Genomic DNA, 19,855 nt, shown 5'->3' with positions numbered 1-19,855 from the left:
AAAACAAGGCTGTGTTACACCTTGTAATCATCGTCATGTTGTTGTCATAACTAAAAGCTAAGAGATCTGCTTGGCAAAATCCTAAGGTTAGCCTCTCCCCAATGTTTACTATCTGAGAAAGAAGCATCTGGTAAACATTCTATAACTCCTGACTTATATTCACCCTGTGCCAGCTGAACTTTGATTATAAATACCAGTATTTCAAAGGTAGTTTTCCTTTTTAGACCAGGTCAATACTTCTTCTTTTTATGCCTCCGCAACGAAGTGGCCGGAGGCATTATGTTTTCGGGTCGTCCGTCCGTCCGTCCGTACGTCCGTCCGTCCGTACGTCCGTACGTCCGTACGTCCGTACGTCTGTACGTCCGTCCGTACGTCCGTCCGTCCCGTTTTGTTTTTGTCGATATCTCAAGAACCGTGTGGTGGTTTTACATCAAACTTGGTATGAGGGTATATCCTTGGGGGATGATACTTTGTGTGGATTTTAAGGTCACAGGGTCAAAGGTCAAAGGTCACAGGTTATTTTGTGAAAAAAAATTGAAATTTCATGTTTTTCTCCATATCTCGCAAATGGTTCAAGGTATCTTCATGGAACTTAGTATATATGCTTGTACCGATGGGCAGTGATTATCTAGGGAAGTTGGGGTCATGGGTCAAACGTCAGGGGGTCAAAGGTCAAGGTCAACTCCTCAAATTATCACTACTTTCCTTAAAATGCAATATGCCTGAAGGGTTTTTTTTTTTTCAAACTTGATGTATGGCATGTATTACCCAATATATATTTTTGGGGAAGTTTCTTGCCAAAAGGTCAAAGGTCAAAAGGTAAAAGGTCAAGTGAAAGTGCTAAATTGCACTTTTTCCTCCATATCTCGAAAGTAACTCAAGGTATCGTCATGAAACTTACATAGTTATGCATGTTCAACCTAACAGTGATTCTCTTTGGAACTGTGAGATCAAAGGTCAAAGGCCAGGTTTAGATAATGCTATTTTCCCATTTGATACTGAAATTATGCTTTTTCTCAATACCTTGAAAATTACTCAATGCATAGACTTATAAAAGGGTCAAAAGTCAAGTAAAAATCATCAGTTCCCCAAATACCTGCACTCTGACATTTTAATCATTCATCCAATTGAACCTAGTTCTAGAAAAAGTGAACATTCAGCACATTTGTGTCAAACCTGTCATTTTAATATTTTGCCAATTGTGTGAAACTGTCATCACACATTGTCAAGACATTGTACTATAGACCTATTAGGAGAACCATGCATTATGGCGGAGGCATATCAGTAGCCGTAGCGATATATCTAGTTTAACCCTATTCTAACTGGGGGGGTCAAATTGACCCCCCCCTCGACATTTTGCGCCACGATTCCGCAACGCGCAAAGATTTTGCCGCAGCGTTTCATGACTTGTTTCATTGAAGTCTCCCGCATATTTTGAGACCAAATTTGCGACATCAGGGGACACCGTTCTGAAATCACGCAATGTTTTGCATATGCATGTCAACCCAAAAACAGCTCAGATTCATGATTTTGTGTGCAAATCCAATGCAAATTGTGTTTTTTTGTTTAATTGATATAGATTAGATTATTTCAACTTTTAACCATTGAAATTAATCAATTCTAATGTAGATCAGCTTGGAAAAGTGCCTGCAGCAAATTTTGGCAAAAAAAGCAGTAGAAAACAAAAGGTCGAAAAAACAATAAAATACATAAGAAATTAACAAAACAATACAAAACAAAAGAAACTGATTTTGATTGCGCTATTTTTTTTATAAGAAAATTGTTAGATATGTTTTGAGGAACTCTGACACAAAAATTTAGCAATCCTTCAATCTTTTTAATGGAGTTATAGGTGAAAATATGATTTCATGCGTAAATTTGCATAATTAATTTATTAAAAAAATATAAATCAAATTTTTTCTATTGCATGACCATATAATCTTGTAGTTGACATCCGGCTCTATGTACAGGCAAAATTTTGCGGCGATAGCGCGATCCGCAGCCGAGATCTGAAGGGGGGGTCAAATTGACCCCCCCCCCCCCCCCCCCCCCAGTAAAAACTTGGTCTCAAATAGCCCAGTTAGAATAGGGTTTAAGCTTATTTCCTTTTCTTTTGTATAGGAGAAGCATTATCCCAGCTTTAAGCCCAAGTAAACTAAAGTCTGGCTTGATTTATGTTACCATAAATTCCTGTTTACATTTCATTGGGTATGCCTGAGGCGTGGTCTTAACCCATGGAAGACTAGTCACAAGAATTTTAGGACAGGTGTCTATTCGATAGGAAACATGTGTGTTGGAGCAAGATCAGCTTGTTCTCAACGGGTCAATTGTTAGTAATCTTTGAAAGAATCAGATCATCTGATACAGTATTGTAACAGTGCATAATAACCATAAATTGCATGACGTCATCTGTCAAACACATAGATGGTCTTTTGAAGCCGTAAGCCCATTTTTAGTGTGCATATGGAGCATTGCTCTCTTTCTGAATTCCTTTCTATCCAAAGAAGTCTTTCGTTGAATGCTGAAAGCCAAGGAAAACCAAGGATACCTCTGTAACCCTTCATGAACCCCACTAAGTTTCTTTTCACCCTCCGCCAAGGTGCTAATCCCCCGGAGCCAGCTTTACTAGTCAAAGGTTTGGTGTGAATAGCGATGAATAACACACAGGAAGCAAAGAGGGGGGGGGGGGGGGGGGGGGGGGATGGGGACCTTGGGATTGCCTGCAGAATGGAATCGGTCATGCATGCGACATACCAAAGTCCGCGTAGATCTGGGGTGTGTGGGGATGTTGGGGGAGGGCAGACAATAACTGTCTGCCACTTTGTGTATAGAAACACAAATTCAGAAATCCAGCGGAGATGTGTAAATGTGAATGTGGCACGTCTTAATAGTGTGAAGCAAATGCCGCTATTGATAGGGTTTGCTTGTCTTGTTTCTTGCCAAGTCCTCATCTGTAGAGATATATATATGTCCCCAGTGTGTAGGCTAATATGTCAAATTTATGGATCATTTTGCTCAGTGTGGACGATTTTAAAGTGACCATGATGCTTTTCAAGATTTGTTTCTCTTCTCCTACATAATACAAGCATTATATTTACAACCATATAGCCCATATGCTCTCATATTAAACTGTACGCTGTTATCCTGAAACCAAAGACTATGCCTAATTCGCTTATTCTAATTCTTTACATCCCATTTATTATGTATTCAGACAATAGACAAGTGTAGAAAAAAGCCACATGAAAGCATTACAAAAATATTTTGGCAAAGGCCTCTCTAATAGCAATTGGCATTTATGGATAAATTTGTATAGGTAATAGAGAAATTGCTGTTACCTGAAGAATTATTCTTGTGAAGTGGATGTAATTATGATAATGATAATAAAGATGAAGTCTCTTAATGCACCATGTCTGTCATGCGATGACACTCCTGGTGCAGAGAGGCGAGACCTCTTTTTGACTTTGCTTCATTTGGAAGGAGCCACAATTTAAAAAAAAAAAAAACAACTACAAGAGTCACTGGGACAGAAATATTTTTAATTCTTTAGTGAAAAGCAGTAATGAGGTCTCTATTCTAAGTTTCCACAGGTAATGAGTTCCAGAAAGAAGAACCAGACTGGGAGAACTCTCTGTTATCCTATGAATTTTTTTTTTTCCTTCTTCTTTTTTTCCCCCATAAATAGTGATGGCAATGGTTCCAGAATGTCTGTGCCCAATAAGGGCACATCTGAGACCCTTCCCTTCTGAGTAGAACCTACCATTTGTGATTCATGTTCCGTATTTTCCTTCTTCTGTCTGTCCTTTTTGCCAGAAATCGCTATCACCAGACCCTCCTTCGGTGGGACCGTCGCCGGTTACATGTCGTTTGTCCGCTACGCCAGGGTCCTGAACTGGGACTTCCTGCTGACCCTGAGGTTAAAGTTCACCCTGGATGCCGACCCCTCGGCCACCCGCAGCAACCTGATGCTCTTCTCCGGCCAGCGGGGTAAGTGCACATTTCTGTTGATGCAACTGCGAGGGCGCTACAATTCCCAATGGAGCCCTAGTGCTTTCTGTTCCATGTACATGTCAAACTCACCCTTGTGAGTTCGCATAGAAAGAAAACTGTGATACAATGAGATTAATAGGTTGACTGGTTGTGTTTGTGTGATTGTGTTTTTGATGGGTTCACTTGTAATGAGCTTTGCTCCTAGATTTCAGATGCAAAATGTGTGTTAGCTAGTAAATGTGTCCAGAAAAACAAATATATATTGAAGTCAACTGCTTTTATCTAATGCTTTTGTCTGATGAATCAATGTATCCCTCTCTGCTATTTTATCTCTGGATGGTTTGTATTGAGTAACATATCATGTATATGAATGCACACATTTCAGCGTTGCACACTGAAATGTGCAAAGAATGTCAGTTCTGCATGCACCGATGTCATGAACTGTTGAATGCCTGTAGACCTGGTAAATGATCACCAGTTTGGAGTCACATATAGGTCGTCATATGTGTGAATGGTACTCATACCGCGACCCCCTTTTTTTTTCTTTTGTGTGTTTTCATGAAAGAATCAACAAACATAGAGCGACCTTACAGTGAACTGCTCATGCAGTGCCTGTACAAAATCCAGTGGAGATCTCGTATCGCATTCATGACAGCACAGAGCCCTGCAACAAAAGACGACTTCTGATTTTTCTCGAATGTGCTCTTTTATGGGTTTTGTCTAATTTTGGTGGGTCTTATGTGCCTGTCCTGTACATGACTTCAAATGCGGGAGTTTCAATGTCACGGCTATTTTTCTCTCACAAAATGCGGCACTCATCCAGATTGGAAAGGGGTAGAATTATACACATGAAATAATTTGGCAAATGTGAGTTGTTAATCTGTCCTGAGAATTAAGCTATTAGATGTGAAAAAAAACAAAAACGAGAGAAGCACTCTGAGAGCGCAGACCTCCACCAAGCAGTAGGCCATATAGTTATTTCCACCATGATGATCTTGTTCTTTCATAGAGATCAGTGATTTCCACCCATGCATAAGCATGCTGAAAATCGCCTGATTTCCCAATAGAAAAGCCTTTTGTTGCGTCATCAACTTCCAGCTGCATGGCACGCCTCATCCTAGCAGAAACTAGAGTACTCACTTTTAGTGTGCGTATGAAAACCTCAAAAATGCGCAGCTTGAATTCCCCAACTCATGGACCCTGCCTGTCAAAGTATTTAAAATCCATCATAAAATCCATGAAAAATTTCCAGATCACTACCAAAATCTAATCATCTGTTCCTTGTGTCATTCTCACCCTTTCTTGCAAGTTTCACCCAAATCCGTTCACAACGTTTTGAGTTATTTTGCACACGGACAAACAAACAAACGGTAATGAAAACATAACCTCCCTTAGCGGAGGTATAAAGAGAGAGAGAAACAGTGGGGGCACTTTGGTGCATTGGGTTAGACATTTGGCTTTCAAACTGACTTCCTAAGTTTAAATCTCACCAAGTGCTTATCGTCCTTGGAGTCATAATAATAATAATAATAATAATAATAATTGCATTTATATGGCGCTTCATACTGGCGTTTCTAAGCGCACTTTGCTACTCATACAAATAGACTAGAAAACGCAATAACATTAACAAAGGTCATAAGACCTTGTATCTCAATTGGCACGTATCCAAAATCATCCTAACTCAATTAAATATAAAAAATACTGACTTTGAGATTTAAAAAATCACTGATATTCATGTCATCCGAGACAATGTTTCTACATAATCTGATAAATATCAACATGGATGTTATTTTGCGAAAACTTAGAAGTTTTTTTCCTTCCCCTGTAAATCCATCTTTATTTTAAAGATATAAGCTCTTGTCACCCTGGAATGTTATGTTATTGGAGAAAAAGGTTATTGCCACTTTATCTGAGCTCTGATTGGGTCAGCCTGTACAGCAAAATAGATCCACCAGAATTGCATCACAAGTCTGTAAATGACTCAAAGGATGCTTGACGTATGCCTAATTTATGCCATTTCCACCAAAAGTCTAGTGTATGAATGAGTCAAAGGTCAAATGCTAGTATGCTTTTTTTTTGGGGGGGGGGGGGTTGATATTGTAATCTAAATAGGGCTTCACCAAACTCACAGACATTACTGCATTACTGTAAAGTCATTTGGATGAATTTTATTAGAGGCATTTCAAAGGTCATAGGTCAAAAGTCAGTAGAATATATGTGAAGTGGGACACATCTTTGTCTGTATAGTATGTGTGTGAATGTGTATGATGTACACCAGATGTAATTTTAGAGTGCAGTACAATATGTGGCAATTGTGAGAGTAGATTGGTCTTTTAATAGGGAAAGATACACTTCCAATACATGTAGCTGCACTGTCAGGATTGTATTGAAAATATCCTCTTATGATTTTGAAATGTATGTAAGGTACAACTGTCAGAAAGCGTATAGCCTTGTCATTTTGGGGGTATGTGTGTGTTAGTGTGTATGTGCCTGCTTTGCTCGCATTCTTGGGCATAACCTTCATCCAGATACCTAGCCATGGATGCTGATATTGAACGCTATCAAAGGCTGTGTTCCTCGTACTAAATACTGTAAAACACAATATTTTCGCGGCATGAAATTTTTGCGAATTGGAGCCAATCGCCTTTTTCGCAGCATGAAATTTTCGAGGCATGAAATTTTCGCGAGTTGCCTCTAACATTCAATGCGTATAGTGCAGACAAGAACTTTCATGTGCATTTTAATTTCACGAATCTTGGCTCTCACAAAATTAAAATGCATGCAAACATTTCTCGTTTTACAGTAGTAGATATCCACCATGTATGGGAGTGTATGTCTGTTTGCCTGCTCTGCATGAGAGTTTGTGTATCATTACTTTACACTTTTGCATGTCATTGAAAATGATATCCACTCTCTCTACTCTGATGCCTTCCTTTAATTGAAAAAACAAAAACAAAATCCAAATCTAAGAACTCAAATTGATAGATAAATGGTTTAATGAATGAAAAGGTGAAAGAGAACAGCAATTTCATGGTCGCATACACTGTGCATAATATCTTCCACGTGAAGATGATAAAAAACGCAACCACCCCCGTCACTTCCCGGGCTATTCAAAAAAAAATGTACTGGAGTAGCGCCCACATTTGTTTTATCAGCTACCACAGAGGTTGGGAGGAGATATCGCACCCGATTCAATCATTTCATTTCCTGAGTGTTTCCTGTTGTGGAGTTTTGATGCAAGCGATTTTCTTTGTCTTTCCTTTAAATTGTTTCTTCATTCACGCTGGTTTCCGTTTTTCTTGCTGGAGTGATACGGACATGCCAATGCATCAACCGCAGACAGCGGTTATGACATGGATTGTATTTCTGATTTAATATGAAACTGGGTACAGCCAGTGCGGTTGCATGAATTCCAACTTGGGTAATGTGAAGGCATTTAACACATACAAATTGTACAGATGCAGCGAGAAAACTCTGTGAATGGTGTCACTTGATAGTGTGGTTAAAAATGTTCCAGTGGCAAAAGTGTTTGTGTAATGTTTTGTTTTGTTCTGCTTTTTTTTTGGGGGGGGGGGTATTGGGGGATTAGTGTCAGTTGTAACACTAGGCCAGTGAGATTTTAGATATCAACTATTTTTTTCTTCTTTGTCATAAAGTAATGAGTAGATTGGAGAAAGCTGTCAGCGAAATTTGCTCAATATTCTCTTTCTTTCTCTCTCTCTCTCTCTCTCTCTCTCTCTCTCTCTCTATCTATCTATCTATCTATCTATCTATATCTCAAATATATGATTATACATGTACATGTATGCAATTTTGCAAAATTTTGCTTTGTCAACTTTGTTCTTTTTGTTTTGTTTCTGGGTATAGATGCAGTTTCTAACATAATTGTGCAGAGATTTTTGTCAATATAGAAGCTGTGTTTTGGGGTGTACGATGTCACAAGTTGAATAATTCTCCTATATATTACAGAGCCATGCAAGCTGTGTACCTGTAAAAGTGTAAGTCTCCAGACAAGAAAAGTGAATTGGCTTTCAATTGCAATTCAAGGACACTTTGATGTTTACCCTAGATTTGGAATGCAGGGATGAAATAGCAACCGTGGTATTTCTGTTTTGTCAGCACCCAGTTTCTTGCAAAATATGACACGTTCAACATGAAGACTGAAGTTGTAAATTAATTTTTATGTGTGTAGTATGTTTGATGTGTAATGTATGTATGCCACCTGATATGTGAGCATGAATCCGGATGTGCTTAATATTTTCGGGTGTGGTTGAATTCGCAATCCAGAACCATAGTGACGTGGTGAGAAATATTACTCACAGTAAAAGTGGAAGTTTTCGCGGTGTTGAAATTTTCATGCATTTGGTGCAACCAGAAACTAGCGCGAAAATAAAAGCACACAATATTTTTGCTTAATTGCCATATGTTTCAGTAGCTGATGTCATGATTCCGTGGAATTAAAAACACGCAAAACTCTTCCTACCTGGTCGAGCGCAAAAAATAAGTGGCGCGAAAATATCCAATTTTACAGTGTATTATCCCTGTTGAAGGGAAATTCTCGTGATCTGACACACTAGGAGATGACTTGCATTTTTGTCGAGCCCTCCGGAGGTGAGGGGAGACTAAGGGATCGCCTGCGGCGTCTGCCTGTCCGTCGTCCGTCCGTCCATCGTTGCCGTAACGCTACAAAAACTTGAATAACTCTCTACTGAGAACTTCAATTTCAATCAAACTTGTAGGGAAGAGTGGTTATACAAAGTTACACATTTTACTAAACATGAAGGTCACCTCAAGGTCAAAGGTCACAGGCAGGGGTCAACAAACTTTTAGGTCCCAATGTTAGGTTTTTATGGCGTTTGATTATGGCTCAAAACTTTTGATCCATATGTCTGTTTGTGACCAAACTTGGATGGTAGATGTCCCTTGGGGAGTTGAAGGTCACCACAAGGTCAAAGCTCACAGACAGGGGTCAATGAACTTCTGGGAGTTAGAAAAAACATTAATTTCCTCTACACGAATGGGCGAGACACGTGCATTTTGGCACTTGCCTTGTTGTTAAAAGTGACAGTTTTTTCGTGGGTCGTTAATTTCTCAAAAGTCAGTCAAGTTGTGAAATTTGCACTGATAGAAACGGCATGAAACATATGCGATATGCAGTATGTGCATTTGCATGTATGTGTGTGTGTGTGTGTGTGTGTGTGTGTGTGTGTTTGTATACATAAGTGTATGAGCACATGTCAGTGTTTCATAGTACATATGTACATAGCAATAACACACTACGATACATTTAAAGTCATGTAATCTGCAAATTTTTTACTGAAGTGCATAAACTCAGCCTGCTTCACTTCCTTTCCAGGGTTTGAAGTCATTGTTTTGATCTTGATTGCACGGATAATCGGATATAGATCACCAGTCGGTCGTATTGTACATATCCCCAACAAGTGGAGGGGATGTGAAAATTGATTAGTTTCAAGTTGTTTTCTTATCTGTGCAACTACAAAATAAGTCAAAAGGTGTAATCTGTTTGTTGTGTGCAGCTTTGCAATAGAAAATACTGTGCATTTTAGAGAAGCAAGTTTATCTTTATTTGCACTTCCGCTGTCATACAAGGGTTTTGCTTTTGACCTTGCAGAAATTGCATGTTTTGTTTCAGAACAACTTTTACAGCAATGAAAAAAAGAATAGGAAAGTCAAGACCCATAGAGCATTTCGACATGACTTGTTCTATACCAGGTCATCCTTCTTGGCAATGATTAAACAAAATAAACTGAAACAGAATGGGAAAAGACAATGAGGATGAATGAACACCAATCCATGGCATATGATATGCTTCCTTCTGACTCTGGCTATTCAGAGATGGCCTACTAATCGTGTGAACTTGACATACTGAGGACATTAATCTCTTTGTTCTCATTCAGGAAATGGCATATCAAAAGTCCTTTTGCTTGGCAACGCAGACCGAAGGATTAGTTTCACTCTCAACTTGTACTATGTATTTGATTGCTATCACAGCCTCTTAAAGTGTTGCTTTGAATCTCACCCACTAGTTTACTGGCCAGCAAAATGTTAAAGGGATCGTATAGTTTTGGTTGAAACCTAACTTCTCTATTCTATTTTTTTTTTTGAGATAATGAAAAATTTCTTATGAAATATGAAAGAGCATGTCATTCCAAGAGGAATCCAATGTTTATTTGATGAAAATTGTTTTTGAAATGGCTGAGATATTGAAACTTACGATATCGCTCTGTTTCACTTTGTTTTTGTCTCACCCATTCCCAAACCAATTTTTGTCAAATAAACTTTGAATTCCTCTTAAAATGGTATCCTCTCTGCACTGTTTCATAAGTGGTTTCTTGGTATCTCGCAACAAGTTAAAAGCCCAATCCTCATCTCCACCAATAGTGTACCATTCCTTTAAATCTATATAACTGCTCATGTGACAGTCAGTGAAAGAATCAATGAAGGGAAATTTCTGTCTGTCTGTCTGTCTGTCTCTCTTTCTCACTTTATTTCTCTTGTGGGTTTTCCCTCCTCTTTCCGAGTAGTCAACATTTTGTTTGTCATTCCTTAATTTCTTTCAAACACTGTAAAATTGGAAATTTTTGCGGTGTTGAAATTTCCGCTCATTTCTCGCGACCAGAAATTAGCACGAAAATTAAAGCTGGGGAATATTCTTGCTTGCCATATGTTCCAGTAGTTGATGTCTTGATTCCATGGAATTAAAAACATGCGTAACCCATCTTACCAGGCCGATCGCGAAAAATTAGTCGCGCAAAATATCCACTTTTACAGTACAGCATGTCTTTCTATATATATGAGGATACAGGAAAAGACAAAGAAGAAATTTGAGGATAAGAAACAAGAAGAAGGATGAAAAGGAAGATGATGAAGGGAAGAGAAGGCAGGAAATAAGCGAGGAAAATAAAAAGGAGGAGAAGGAAGAGGGGAAAGAAGTTAGAGGAGTAGAAGTAGATTAGGATGAGAATAAAGGAAGAGAAAAGAATAAATAGGGAATAGGAAACAAAGGAAGGATATGTAAAAGGAGGTAGAGGATGAAGGGAATGGAAGGCAGGAAATGGTGGAAGATAATGAAAAGGAGGAGAAGAAAGAAGAAAAAGATAGTAGGAGATTATGATGAAGAAGAGTATGTAGCAAGCTGAATTAGTGATCATAAATTAAATGCAGTGACATGACATATCAGCTATATGAGTCATCATCATTAGAGGCTTTGAGCCTATTTGTGTTCACGATCTACGACCCCCACAGCATCATGCGTCTCTTGACTTGCAAATGGGGCGCTGCTGTACCCCACCCCACCCGTCCTGCCTCCGGAGCTAGTGCATCGTCGGAATTTCTGGTGTGACTCATGAATGCCCTTGTGCAGACAACACCTTTGTGAATTAAGCCGCTAATCTCGATCACAGCTCATCGCAACACAATAGCAGTCATTCTGTGTACCAACCCACACACACACACACACACACACACACACACACACACACACACACACACACACACACAGGCACATAAAAACAAATAGGCACACACACACACACACACACACACACATTAAACAATCACACACATGCACATATCTTGTTTCATGTTTAGCATTTTACTGGATACATATCCATCCTTTTCTTCTTAGCAATTCACAATTTTTTTTTCTAAGCTAGTCGTATACTATGAATCAGAGTCCTTGGATCTTTGTTACTTAATGTACACAAGAACAACTGAGTAATGCATTAAAGGTTTTGCTTCCAATTAGATTGATGCATGTGCCAATCATTAAATATCATAGTAATGGAATATTTCTTCTTTCCCTGCACATTCTTTGTATGTTTATTTAGCAGTTGTTTCTTTGCCTTTGGGTCCACATGCATTTGGACTCGAGAAAATAGGTTTTTATTCCAGTGTTGACTCTATGATCCCCACTGTACTCCTATGAGAGACCGAGTGTTCTAATAGATATATGACATGTGAATGCAACAAGTTGTATGATTCTGTTGTTGTTGTTGTTGTTGCACTGTGTCATATATATGACTGTGAATGCAACATGTTGCATGATTCTGTTGTTGTTGTTATTGCACTGTGTCATATATATGACTGTGAATGCAACATGTTGTATGATTGTGTTGTTGCACTGTGTCATAAAATAGAGTAACGACAACTCCCAACGCAAAATGTTTCATTGTCGAAAGTGATCACAAATGTTGCAAATCCTGATGGCAAACATCACATCACAATCAAATTATGAATATTATTATTAACCTGACCAAACATTGAAAATTTTTATTTGAATGCAAACCCCAGACATTACCCTAACATATAAAGCTCTCAACTCCGTTTCCACTTGAATGCGTGCAGGGGAAGGAAGCGATGGAGACGACTACCTAGCTGTCGGCATCCAAGATGGCTACGTCTGGTTTCACTTTGATGTTGGGTCAGGTAAGAAAAGTCCTCTACTATGAAAATTGGCTTCTTCCTACTCACATCCTGCTGGAGGAAAAAGAAAAAAATGGGAGATATTGAATTAAATCAAAACTTACCATCGATTACAGCTTTAATTCCTCCTTCATTTTTGCATTTTTGAACGTGTGATTGTCCCATGCACAAAGACTGTAGGTGCTTGGTTTGTTATAAACAGCTCTGATTTAAATGGATTTGCTTCATTGATTCATCTGTGTGTATTGTCATATTCATATCATCTATTAATTAAGTTTTTGGATCACAAGGAATGCAGTCGTTTCTTATTTCCTTCAGCAGTGCAAGAGAGTCAAAGGTATACATGTACGTACATGTTGTAGAACTAACAGTGTGGCTACAATAGAAGCAGTGCTTTATGCATTACAGACATATGGCAATTATTAACCCCTGTAGAATATGTTTACACATTCCAAGGGATTTGATTGAGAGAAGGAAGCAAAAGAAAGGAAAGAGAAGGAGAACTGCTCTTATTCAGTCTAAGGGATAGGATGCAGGGAAGGAATGAATCACACCTGCATTGTCAACTTAACAGCACCAAGTGTTTTTCTATTGTGATGTCACAACATTCCTCAAGCAGAGGACAATAAGTTATAAATGTACATTTCTCTTGCCTTGAAGAAATTGCTTGAGGTATGCAACAGTCATACCCCACAGTATACAATGCATTGTTTCCTATTATCAATGACATGCCGTTTGTGTATCCCATCGCAAAATGATTGTGTAAACATGCACACAATATTTTGTACGCACACATTATGGTGCGATGGCGTGATGTCCCTTACACCCAGGGTCCGGAAGCTCGATCTTAGGTTGTAGATGCTGTCTGATGCTGTTACGTCATATATCCTTATTTTTCAGCATATATGACAATAGTAAATTTGGGCCAGAGAAAGCTAAATTTTGAGCCAGAGAAAATATGTTTGTAGTGGGAGACACACAGCTAGAGCAGGAAGAATTCAGATTCAAAGCGGCAGAGAGGGAGATTTTGAGAAAATGGCCTCAAGACGGGAGATCTCCCACCAAAAGCGGGAAAGTTGTAGTTTCTGGAAAAGGTCAAGAGATGTGCAGCAGTACAAATTTGCTTTGAGCTTTCAACATTATTTCTTATTGTCATCACCACAAAGAAAGCCGTCTATCCAAGGCTGTGAATATATGACAATTGAAAGGAACCTGTGATATGAAAAATTAATTGGACTAACATTCATTAATGCCATAGAATTCATCTCATGAATAGAAGAATATAATATGATATTGGTATTCAAATATTTGATTGTTTTGTGGTATTGTGTCATGTTCAATATATTCCTCTCCTCTGATTAATTGAGACCATCTCAATAAAGACCCTAAATATCATGAAGTATGGATGATCTTGTCTGCTGGGAAAATTTTGCAATAATGCAGCCTGAATTATTGGCAAGACGCCAGCACTGCTCTGTCAATCAGCAGTGAAGAAGTCAAAGATTCATGTTTTTACAATTATTGTCTAAAGATGAGATTCCCATCTATTTTCTTTTTTTCTCTCTCTCTCTATCTCATGAGGCCGTACAGCCTGAAGCCTTGTTTGAATGCAACGAAGCGAGATTGCAATTAGAGTTTTTCGCCTGGATGCCAAAATGTCATTAGTGCCGAAAGCGTGAAGCTATTACGGAGATTCGTTCTTTTTCAAGCAGTATACTGGCTATGTGCAGCGCAAAATGCATGTCAGTCATTACTTATGCATGCTGTGTGGGGGAATCATAAGTACATTCAGGTACAGAAGTGTTTTGTAGTGCTGTAGTAATTAACCAAGCTCTCCTAAAAATGTCTCGGATGTCTCTGACAGTAATTAAGATAGATTAGAATGACAAGAGCTACCCCTCCCGCCCTCCCTCCTGTTGCAAATGTATGTCTCCGCTTTAAGTTATTTAAGACATCTGAGAGGTAGCAAACAGATAACTCATCAGTAGTTTTTGGTGTGCTTTTTTTTGGGAGGGGAGTGAGGGGGCAGTTAATGAGAAATTAGAATTGATTATCTTCCACTGAGAGACTTTTTTTTAATTATGAAACACATTTCAAAAGCTACCTAACATTATTCTGAGGTATGAATTTATAATCTGTTATTATTAAGTGAATGACAAAGTCCACTTTCATAGCATTCATCACTTGATGGCCTTGAAGCTTGACAGTCCTTGTCTTCGTTTCTCTGCCTCCCTTCCCCCCCCCCCCCCCCCAAAAATAGGTGAGGGGGTGCTGAGGACGCCTCAGCCGATCGACCTTGGCCTGCCCTTTCACACCCTGCAGATAGGACGGCACAGGAGAGACGGATGGATGAAGGTATGAGGGTCGATGATACCATGGTGATGATAACATCTGACCTGATGATGACTACCATTGGTTGAAAGTGGGGAGAAAGAGGATTAAGATGACAATGAATATTGTGATGAGGATGATGGAAATGATTTAACATCGATTGGTATGGTGATGATGATGGTGATGATGATGATGATGATGATGTTGATGATTGTGATGTTGATGATGAAGATGATGATGATGATTGTGATGTTGATGATGAAGATGATGATGATGATGATGATTATGATGATGTTGATGTTGATGATGTTGATGATGAAGATGATGATGATGTTGATGATGATGATGTTGATGTTGATGATGATGATGATGTTGATGATGATGATGAGGATGATCATGATCATGATGATAAGGATGGTGATGATGGAGAAGATGATGATGATGCTGATGTTGATGATGATGAGGATGATGATCGTGATGATGATAAGGATGGTGATGATGGAGAAGATGATGAAGAAGATAACAACAGTGATGATGGTGGTGATGATAATGAGAATGAAGGTGATGATGATGAGGAGGAAGAGGAGCAGCAGCAGAAGAAAGAAGATGTTGAAGATGATGAAGAGAAGATGACAGTGATGATGATTGTGATGATGAAGATGATGAGGATGAAGGGGATGTGGAGGAGTAGAGTGAAGATGATGATAATGAAGAAGATGACAACATTGATGATGATGATGGTGATGATGATGTGGAGGAGGAGCAGGTAGAGGAAGATGACTGTGATGATGAAGATGTCTCTCTGTCCAACAGGAATTTCATTGGGTCACAATTGAGATAAAAAGGGATTAGGTAGTCTCTGTTCATTGGTGATTAGTTTCTAGACGACTGTGCCATTTGGTGGAAACAGGTGTGCAAGTTGATAAACAAAGCGTATTAAGGAATCAACTTTAGATAAACAGTGACAATGGTGTAGATGATGCTGATGATGATATTAGATGGTAATGACAGCAATAATTTATATGTGACCATGCATCACATAACCAACAAAATACTCTTTACACACTCATCACTTTGAACTCTAATAACTTTTAAAAAGATTATGCTACTGCTTCAAAAGTTGGTATTAGTCATGTGACATGCCCAGAATGTGTTAATAGAGCATGATCAGTTTCAGCTTAATCTGATAATACCTTCATTCTTTTATGCTGCTGAGTTTCACATCCTGCTTTTTTGTTGGTTTTTAGGGGTTTTTTTATGCCTCCGCCACGAAATGTCGCCGGAGGCATTATGTTTTCGGGTTGTCTGTCCATCCGTCCGTCCTTCAGTCCGTCTGTCCATCCTTCCATCGTCCGTCTGCCCGTAATCAATTTTGTGGACAGCGTATCCAAAAAACTGTAAGAGGTATCCTAATGAAACTTGGCATGTATATGTATGAGTGAGCAAAGTTGTGCCTATCAACTTTTGGGTGCACATGCTCAAGGTCAAAGGTCAAAAGGTCAAGGTCAAATGCTCGATTTTTCACTCTTTCCCCCATATCTATGCAATGCATGAAGATAATTTCTTGAAACTTAGTGTATACATGAACTACCAAAGAAAGATTCTCCAGAGAGAGTTTCAGGTTGTGAGGTCAAAGTTCAAAGGTCAAGTGAAATGTCAAAATTTGACCTTTTTCTCCATATCTCACAAATGGTTGAAGGTATCTTCATGGAACTTAGTACATATGCATGTACTGACTGACAGTGATTATCTAGGGATTCTAGGGGTCATGGGTCAAAGGTCTGGGGTCAAAGGTCAGGGTCAACTCTTCAAAATTTCACTATTTCCCTCTTAAATCAGTGCCTGCAGGATTATTCGTTAAACTTAGTGTATGCATGTATTACCCAATAAAGATTCTCTTGGAAGTTTCTTGCCAAAAGGTCAATGGTCAAAAGGTCAAGTGAAAATGCTTAATTTCACTTCGTTCTTAAACTTATAAAAGGGTCAAAAGTCAAGTAAAAATCCTCAAATCCCCAAATACCTGCACTCTTAGACAATATAGCCATTTATCCAATTCAACCTAGTTCAAGGAAAATGAACATGCAACACATTGGTGACAAACCTGTCATTGTGGATTTAATATTTTGTTGATTATGTGAAACTGTCATCATACATTGTCAAGACATTGTACTATAGACCTATTAAGAGAACCATGCATTATGGCGGAGGCATACCAGTCGCCATAGCGACCTTTCTAGTTTGTTTTTTGTTTTTGTTTTTTGTCCCTTTCATTGCACAGCTAGCAAGGCTTGGTCAGATTAAGCCCTTGAATAGACCCTACACTTTCGAGGCTCTTCTCTCAGTAAACACTTTTCAAGAGTATGTGTTTTCTTTTTAATATTTACTAGATAGGTTAGGAGAGTCCATTTGAAGTGAGTGATGCATCATTTTAAAGCTTAAAATCTGCTCTCTCAGAATCTTTCCTTAAATAAAAATCCATGTTTGGCAACTTTTTGTTGGTTTTGGGGTGCAGGGTCACATTTGCGGTTGTTATATTCGATAATCTTGATTCAGACAGAGCTCAAAAGTGGTAAGGTCCTAGCTTCAAGTGATGTTACAACTCAATGAAGCCAAGACAAAAATTGACAATCTTTCATGCCTTTGTTTAGACTAAAAGAATAGTAGCTCCACATTTTCACCAGTCATAGTCTTCTTATGGCAGAATGACTCATATGAGAGTGAACAAAGACAGTATTTGCAGCTGATCCTTGTCAGTTTGGCAAGAATGATGCATCTATGCAAACTACCCTAGAACAAAGACAAAATTTTGAAACACACACAAGCTTATTGCAGCTGCAGTCATTGGTGTAGCTGTTACACTCTTCCCTAACACGATGTACTGACTTCTTCTTGTGTAGCTGGACAGCCAGGTCAACATCAGTGCCGTTACTCAAGGTGCCCTCATTGGCCTCAACACTTATCGTGACCTGTATGTTGGCGGTCACGACACAACGGAAATCCACTTCCTACCAGATGTGGTGGACTACGACGACAGCTTCAAAGGTGAGGAAACTGTGATGCCCATGGGTGTGAATGATAAGGGAAGCACTGCTGTTATGTAATCAAAGCCTGGAAGAAAAAAACAAAAACCAACACACCAATATTCTCTGTAGTCCATGACTAAGTGAGGAAGTTGGAATGCTCCAAGGCTACTAAAACAGCAAAAGCATTGACCACAAACTTGAATAAAGAAGACCATTGCTCCTGTTCACCATGAGGTGACATGGGAGGCATCTACAATTAGTATCATGCTATTCTATGCTTAAAGAGAAACAATATATTCCTATGTATCCTTTTAAATAGGGAAAAACATATTAGGAAGTAAATGAAGATGTTTTTTCATATATTTTTGTCAAAGTTCATTCCCCTCATTTCCTTTTCTTCACTTGCCAGGTTGCATTTATGACCTGGAGATAAACTCGGGGCTGTATGGGTCTTTTGTCGCTCCTGGCAACCCCCCGGGCCGTGTGGACGCCGGTCTCAATGTCGGTCAGTGCGGCCATTCGGAGTGCACCCTCAATGAGTGTCAGAACGGAGCAGAGTGCGTCAATCTCGGAGCATCATACATGTGAGAAAGCGTACCTGTACTTTTAAGAAAGCAAATGGCAGCAGTTAGTTGGAGTAGCATCTCTGGCATTGTGTATGGAAGAATGAAAATTATATTCCCAAGTCCTATCACAGTGCTCCAATGTGACCTTCCACTATTTCCATGAGCTGGAATGAAATCGCGTTAAATAAGAATGTTGATTCTCGAATATAATTAGAACATATGAATAGAAGGTGGTTTAAATCAAAACCATGGTTTTAAATTTAGTTCATGGACTAGAATAAGTGAGAAGTAGGTGTACCTTTCACATGCCCGGTTCAGCATGCGGTAAATGTTGGATGCGTTGGTACACGCAAACTGTCACGCACAGTCATGCAGAAGAAATTTCCATAAAACATGGCCTAGATTCAAACCACCAATGCGAATATGGGCCAGAATTTTAAATTGCACAGTGATAAAGACTCTGTCATGTCTTCATTGAAGTGTTAAACAAAAGAATGTTGATCAGTTCATCAATGTCCATCCATTCATTAGGACATCTTATTCCTTTCTGTACTCAGCTGTAACTGCACTGATGGCTGGAAGGGCGCCCTCTGTGCTGACGTCGTCACGGTGTGCGACGCTGAGCACCCCGATCCCCACGCGTGTCCAGAAGGGTCCGTCTGCACGCCCCTTCCCGTCGGCTACCAGTGCCACTGCCCCCTCGGGAGAACGGGAGCTCTTTGCGATGAAGGTGCGTAGGGATGCGAGATGGCGGAGAAGATACCCATCATAGGCTGTATTAAAGTCACGTGACAAGCCTGTAAAGGAAAATACGAGCCCACGTTCAAATTGACCTTCGATGAGAAGAGCAAATGTCAGCGAAAATAATGAATAGAATATCTTTCTTTCTCATGCCTTCCCAAACATGATATTTGTCATGTTAACATTCGCGCATTTGATGAAGTGATGATGTAATAGCATCAAAGATATTTTTTTTTCTTTCAGTAGGTTAGAGACTGCAACACTTTCCCTTCTAAAAAACAAATTATTGTGTAATCATTAAAACTCATTGAAGTTAGCTATATTTTTTCAGCCAGGATTTCTAATTAGCGCCCTCTAGCTGTAAGAGGAAATCTAGGTAGCGTAATTATGTAGCAGTATGATATATGTGAACAGTCATCAAATAAGTTGTCGACTTTCCTGTAGGTTGTAAGGGAATGAGAAGACTCCTTCACGATTGCATGTTTACATACGTAGCAACTACCTACGAAATATGCCGTAGTAGTCCTTTATCTGCAGTTCTTACAAATGGAATTGTATTATCTAGATTTGAAAAGTTTCATCGCAAAATGTTCTTGTCATTCTTGTCAGTTTTAGATATTTACAATTGAGCCCGCTAAAAATAAAGAAAATAGGAAAGAGTATGGGTTATTTCTTTTTATCATAACTGCAAAAGTATTTCTTGTAATGCAACAAGTGAGGTGGCATTGGAAAGGTTTTATTTTGATCTGTCTGTTGGTGGAC

The 19,855-nt window shown here is 39.1% G+C and overlaps 1 protein-coding gene across 1 annotated transcript in view; it reads left to right on the top strand.

Moving 5' to 3' along the window:
- The window catches only part of LOC139725842 (uncharacterized), a 65,735-nt gene that overhangs the window by 37,824 nt on the left and 8,056 nt on the right, over nt 1-19,855 (top strand). Inside the window, exons 27-32 of the mRNA XM_071636920.1 lie at nt 3,811-3,984; nt 12,355-12,435; nt 14,693-14,787; nt 17,661-17,805; nt 18,196-18,370; nt 18,910-19,082. Coding sequence (XP_071493021.1) covers nt 3,811-3,984; nt 12,355-12,435; nt 14,693-14,787; nt 17,661-17,805; nt 18,196-18,370; nt 18,910-19,082 — 843 coding nt within the window. The remainder of the gene's footprint in view (nt 1-3,810; nt 3,985-12,354; nt 12,436-14,692; nt 14,788-17,660; nt 17,806-18,195; nt 18,371-18,909; nt 19,083-19,855) is intronic.

The sequence above is a fragment of the Diadema antillarum genome, unplaced genomic scaffold (genome assembly GCF_040938485.1).
Source record: "Diadema antillarum isolate AM-2024a unplaced genomic scaffold, OU_Dant_1.0 seq00000063_RagTag, whole genome shotgun sequence".
In the NCBI taxonomy this organism is placed as follows: Eukaryota; Metazoa; Echinodermata; class Echinoidea; order Diadematoida; family Diadematidae; genus Diadema; species Diadema antillarum.
The sequence above is the reverse complement of the archived record's forward strand: the minus strand, read 5'-3'. Positions and strand labels throughout refer to the sequence as shown.